Source organism: Stenella coeruleoalba (genome assembly GCF_951394435.1).
Source record: "Stenella coeruleoalba genome assembly, chromosome: 4".
Lineage (NCBI taxonomy): Eukaryota > Metazoa > Chordata > Mammalia > Artiodactyla > Delphinidae > Stenella > Stenella coeruleoalba.
The window spans coordinates 116,140,973-116,147,378 of record NC_137149.1 but is presented as its reverse complement, the minus strand read 5'-3'; the positions used below and the strand labels follow the sequence as shown (position 1 = coordinate 116,147,378).

Genomic DNA, 6,406 nt, shown 5'->3' with positions numbered 1-6,406 from the left:
TTGCATCAAAGATTATTTGAAAGGTGTAATAATATGGAAATATGTTCATTATATACTGTTGAGTGGAAAAAATCTGGTTACCAAATATGTAGTTTGATCTCATTTTTAAAGAATAAAAATATGTATGTTTGAATATATGCATGTATGTGCATGCATTATATTTTATATAATATACACACATACCTTTACACACATATGTATACAGACATATAGCAGCATGGTAGAGCAATAGAGACACAGAGAAAATTAGAGGAGAAAAGAGAGGGAACTGTACCTCTACATTATTGACTCTCAGCTTAATTTCATGTATGGAGGAAAATGAACTAGAAAATAAAAACTGGAAGAAAACAAAATAATTATGATTGTCTTTGGGAAAAGACAATGTGGGTAATTTTTGCTATTTGCAATACTTACATTACCTTTGTAATTTGTGTAGTGTTTTAAGTAAAAAAGTTTTATATCCAAATTTTCAGTGATTTTTAGTAAGATATATCAACAAAATATGATTATTTCACCTTTAGCCCACAAATATAACTCATGCCATATTTTCTATCATTATGAAATACATTTGGGCACAGTCAATAAATAATATCACCCAATAAAATAAATCTTGTATGGTTCACTTTAATTAAACATTACATGAAAATATGCTACTAAAAAGCAGACATTAAACACATCTCCTAAAATAATTCTTAAAACATCCTAAATCTAATACCAAGGATTTAGTTGACCCAAGTTAACATTATACAACTATATGTAACACATGTTTCAAAATAACCAAATCACAGGAAATTTTAAAGTAAAAAGAATTCAGAGAAGTCTTCAGTTAAATGTTACATAGTATTCATTATTTCTGTCAGCCAATGTACCTAGGAAGCAGGATAACTGATAGTACCTTTGCTTTGTGTAGAATGGAGGCATATGGGTTTAAATACTTTTTGATAGAGCACTATTGAAAGCAGAGTCAAAATTAAATCAGGAAAATGTGTTTTCTGTTTTAGTTTATTCTTGGGAGCTATTTTGACAAACATCAATTTCTCCTATTTTGTAAAATTCTTTTTCTCTACTGTATCTTAGCCCATGACTCAGGATTTTAAAAATGTCAGTATTCCCCCACATTTTCAGTGACAGTGTAGGTGCACAAACAGCTCTGATCTGGTGGACAGTTATGGAGAAGGCCGTGAAAGAGCAAGGGCACATCTGAGAGGATAAAAATCAATGACATTAATAATAACCACAATTACAAGAGTTAGTGCAAAACTTTTATCAGATTATCAAAATTGTGGAATGGTGGACAGTCTACAGCTGGGAAACCTGATACCTGAGTTGTCACTCTAGATTTCTTATAGTCATTTGTGTGAGCGTGAGCAAGTCAGAGGCTTTGGAAATCAGTTTCTTCAATTTAGAAATAAGTCTGGGCCAGGCTTATTAAAATTCCTTTCAGATTCACAGTTATATCACTCTAAGGTACATATACCTTTGGACACCTAACTACTATCAGGTACTGCTTTGGCAACATGAAAAATATCAGTTTCAATACTATATAAAACAATAAATGAACTACTAACATTTTCAAAATGTGGTACAATACAAACCACTGGAATATTGTTATCCCTGAACAGTTCTTATTTTTCTTACATTAAGAAAATTTTAACCTCCTACTGATCTAAAATGCCATAATGTTTCTTTTTATTTATGTCACTAATTTTCTTGGTTATTATGAAGCTTCATTTCTGAATAAAATTTTATTTTTTAGTATTATTATTTAAGTTTCTAGGGAAATTATTCTCAGTAATGTTTTAAAATATTCATTAAATTCCTATTTACTTTAAATGTCAGCATTCTTTAAGTGCTCAATACAGTTTACACAACTAGAAGTTTAATCTGAAAATCGATAGGCTTTTAGTGTCTTTCATTTGAATTAACATTCCCCCATAATAAAAACTTAATGATATTGATATCTGATAATTTCTAAAGAAATATGGGGAAAGCATACACTTTAAATAGACAAATATATTCAGGAGAATATTACCTGGCTTGATTCTCCCCTTTGGATCTCAGAAAGTAAATAGCACTGTATTTTCATCCAGCTCTGAGAACTCAGCTTTATTTCTGCTATAGGCAAAGAGGTGATTTCATTCAACTAGACAATTCAATCAGCACAGCTTGCTGTAAACAGGAAATAATATATTATTTAGCGTAGCAAGATGAAAATCCCATTTGAGGGAAATGACTTGTTGGGTCTTTGCAAACACCTCAATTTCCCTTTTCACTGACCTCACAAGTAATGGTAAGGAGTTAGTATTTAGATTTCTTTTTAGAAGGTCCCAAACGCAGGTCACCTCTATATTCTCTTTTGCGTGCTACAACCTAGACTGGTAAGGAAAGCAGAAATTTCTTCTTATATGCCAACCAAGTGAAATGTTAACTCATCATTATCAGCCTCATCCATGTTAACCTTCTCACAAACATGAGGTGGGGAAACAAACGGCTCAAGGTAGGAAGTAAGTGAAAACAATGAACATTTATTAAGCCTTTTCTTATGTGCCATATTCTTTATATTAATTAACTAACTTCAATTCTCACAACTCAGAGGTGATAACAGTTAATCCACTATGCATGATAAATTAGAAGAAAATGTTCAGAATGCTTAAGTCAATATTTAATGTGAAATCTATGACACACACTTAAGATCTCACATTCATAAAAGTAGCTGTACATTTTTCTATTTTTCCTTCTACTTCCCTGGAATTTGCAAATATCTTTTAAGCCCTGAATAGAATTCAATACAATAAATACTTAATCTTTTCTGTTTGGTACTGTGGGGGACACACAAATGAACTAAGGGAGGCCCTAAATCCCATACTGATACTGCTGGTAATTAGTTCAATTTCACGACAGATTCTCCTAGTTCCAGTAGTATAAAAAGGCTTCCAGTTTTATTTATGAAATTTTTAAATTTATCTGTAGCACTGATGTGATCTTACAAAGTGATCCACGACACCTTTCTTACCTTGCACATCCCCTGCAGCAAGAAGGCTAATCCTCAGAGTGTGAAACCTCCCGAGTAACTGTCTGAAAGCCTAAGTTCCATAACCCGCTGGGTGCTCTGACATTCTAATACTAGACACGGGCATTTGACTAACTCCATAAATACTATGAATTATTTTTTTCATTTTGAAGATCTAATGAGGTTAACTGTTTCTAATAACAAACAGCTATTTCTTAAAGGGAAGATAATCTCTGGATAACAATACATGATTTTAGGATCTGAGAAGTAAAATGTGTTTTTAAGGTTGATATAATACAGAGGTCTTGACAGAATTTACAGTTCTCTGAGGTCACATGAGAGCATGAACATGAGCATCTGAATTCTAGAGGTAGAGAGACTTCATTAGCTCTAATCCCAGCTCAGTCACATGCTAAATGAGTGGCAAGTTCTTTGATTTCTCTGAGTCTCAGTATTTTTATCTGCAAAATGAAGCTAATAACACATACTCTGAATAGTTGTTGTAAAGATCAAAAATAATACTTGTAAAGATCTAGTAGAGAGGATACAACAGGTACTTCATAAATAGTAACTTTTTTCTCATCTATCATTGCATTGCATCATTGGCTGCAGTAGCATTTCAACTCTGAGAGCATATATTTGGTCTGTGATAAACTAGTTGACCAGTTCAAGTATGAGTCCGATTAATGAGGATATGCAGAGATCAAATAAATAGATTCTTTGCACATTTTCTACAAATTACCTTCCCATACAGCTGTCTTCTAAATATAAGGTAGATGACTCTGGATTAGCTAAGAGGACAAAAATTGCCATTATCATCTTTATGGCTTTAGTTTGGAAAATAAAAATAGTGATAATGACCTTGGACTCTTCTGGAATTTCCATAAGTAATGTATATAATTACCATGAAATGGACATCTTTTGATATCAATGAAATAGAAAAGTGAGATAGAATTTAGGAAGACACATTTCAGAGGTCTGCTCATTATAAAGCACCTATGACTGTCACTTACGCAAAAACAGATAAAGTATACTCATATTAAAACATATGGCAACATTCTTAAAGAAAATGCCTCAGTGATTGCATGATTCTACTGAACTACTGCCTCAGTTGACCAAAAGTCTAACTTGCATAGTGCAAATGCAACTACTTTGAGCTAAAGATTAGTTTTAGAAGAAATAATATTTGCATACTCCCCAGTGACCATTCATTTTAAAACCCGAATCTAGAGGTGCAATCATTCTCAAAATCAATTATATCTATGATTATGGTACCTAGATGGTTTTCTTTTTATATTGGAGAATAAACATACTAATAACATGCACAGGTTAGGGAAAGTGATCATGGATCATCAGACTATACAAATGATCAGGACATGATAAAGGGTTATGTATTTCAATGGTAAAAGCAATATGATTATTAGCTCTTCATTTGAAGCAGTTTATCTACAGTTCAAAAATGCTTTCAATGCTTTCACTGATTAAACTGTAAAGCATCTTTTTCATTGTCAGCAGAAGTGACCGGCATTTAATTAAAATAGACTCTTCTAACTATAAATAATTGAATTAATAGTTTTAAATTTAGTTTGGCTAAAATTGGTAAATTGATAAATAACTAAATAATGCAAGAATAAGAATTATCAAAACACTTTTGAGAACACAGTTCTGCTTGGAGGGCTCCATGGAGGAAGTGCCTCATTTTCAAGAAAGGGATGATGTTTCTTTTGTTTCCGTTCAATTCTTTCCTTCCTTTCTTTTTTTTCCTAAAGAGAAAATAGAAAACTATTTATATATAAATTTATATACAAATATGACCATTATTTTCAAATCAAGTTTCTTGCTGAAGAACAAAATAATCATTATAAGGTATTTAAATGTCATTTGCTAGCTTAATTGGTTATAAAGTAATAACAGCTAGGGAATATTGCTAATTTATGAGCATACTATCAATAGGCGTTAACGCACCACTTAATTTTTTAAATATTAAAAGTGATAATATTTAAAAAGAATTATGTAAAATAGGAAAAAAAGACCTGTAATCCCATAATTCAAAGAGAATAATTATTACAAGTTAGTGATGACTTTCTGAGAACAGAGTCTCAGAAATAAATTTACTGGGTGCAAAGGTTGAATATGTGATGGCAGCAGAGGATACTTCACAGTGTTTAAAAATATTTGAATATTGAGGTTCATGTTTCTTTGCTTGTTATTGAGCTTGAGTACGTTTTCATTTCTTTAGTGCTTTTGTGAAGTTTTTGCTCTGTTATTTGGCTCTTCTAACTGTATGGTTATTGGTGCTTGTAATTTTTAGCAATTTACATTTTCATATAATAAATATTATCCTTGCAGCATTTTATCTACGTTTTTAGTCCTTAATTTTTTACCAAAAAATTAATAGTTCAACCATAGACAACTAAACTGTTTAAAGAGTAATATAGTCAAAATTTGTGTACCCACTACCTGCCTTTTGAAATAAAACATGACCAATACTTGTGCAGCCCTTGTACCTACTCCCTCACCACACCTGCTTTCTCTCCACCATCCAGAGATAACCATTACTGAATTTAGTGCTTATAGTTGCAGTGCATCCCTTAATACCTTTATCACACACACGTATTCATCCCCAAACAACAAATAATTTTGTTTTGCAGGTTTTTTGAGTTTTGCAGGTTTTTTGAGTTTATGCTAAAAGGTACCATGCTATATATTCTTTTGCATCTGTCTTTTATTTATGACCATATTTCTAAGATCCATCTATATGGAGCTGTAGCTCTAGTTCACTGATGCACAGAATTCCAGTATATCAACATATCACAGTTTACTAATCAATTTTGGTGTTGAAGACATGATGTTCTAATGTTTTTTCCACACAAAGACAATGCTGCTGTAAATATATCCCTGTTTGATTCCTTGTGCTTATAAGCCAAGATTTTCTCTCCAAGTATATGCCTAGGAGTGAAATTGCCAGTTTGCAGGGTATGAATATGTTCGACTTTGCTGGACAATAATGATTTATTCTCCAAAGTTGTAGGAAATTACCCTCCAGCCAGCAAATATACTGATTTTTTATTATTAATATGCTGTATTCTATTGTTTGGCATTTTATATTTAATGTTTAAATCTTCTGAAGTTTGTATTGCAGTAAAGTAATTGTTTGAAGTGATTTTATATCCAAATGTCACAAATAATCCCAATTGTTATTGCCTCACATCCATTAATTTGTGTTCCTTTATTATATAGTACATCCTTACAGGTAACAGGTTCTGAAGCTATTATTCTACTTGTACTATACTATAATTTGTGCTCATTCATTCAGTGTTAAGCACTGAGATCTTACTCTGGGTCAAGCAGTATACACGGAGCCATGCATGAAGTGATTATAAAATACAAACACAC

At 31.9% G+C, this 6,406-nt stretch overlaps 1 protein-coding gene across 1 annotated transcript in view; it reads right to left on the bottom strand.

The window, feature by feature from the left end:
• Positions 1–1,715: 1,715 nt before the first annotated feature.
• MAP9 (microtubule associated protein 9) overlaps positions 1,716–6,406 on the bottom strand; it is a 46,918-nt gene continuing 42,227 nt past the window's right edge. Inside the window, exon 16 of the mRNA XM_079919666.1 lies at positions 1,716–4,773. Within this exon, the coding sequence (XP_079775792.1) occupies positions 4,651–4,773 (123 nt within the window). The 3' untranslated portion in view covers positions 1,716–4,650. The remainder of the gene's footprint in view (positions 4,774–6,406) is intronic.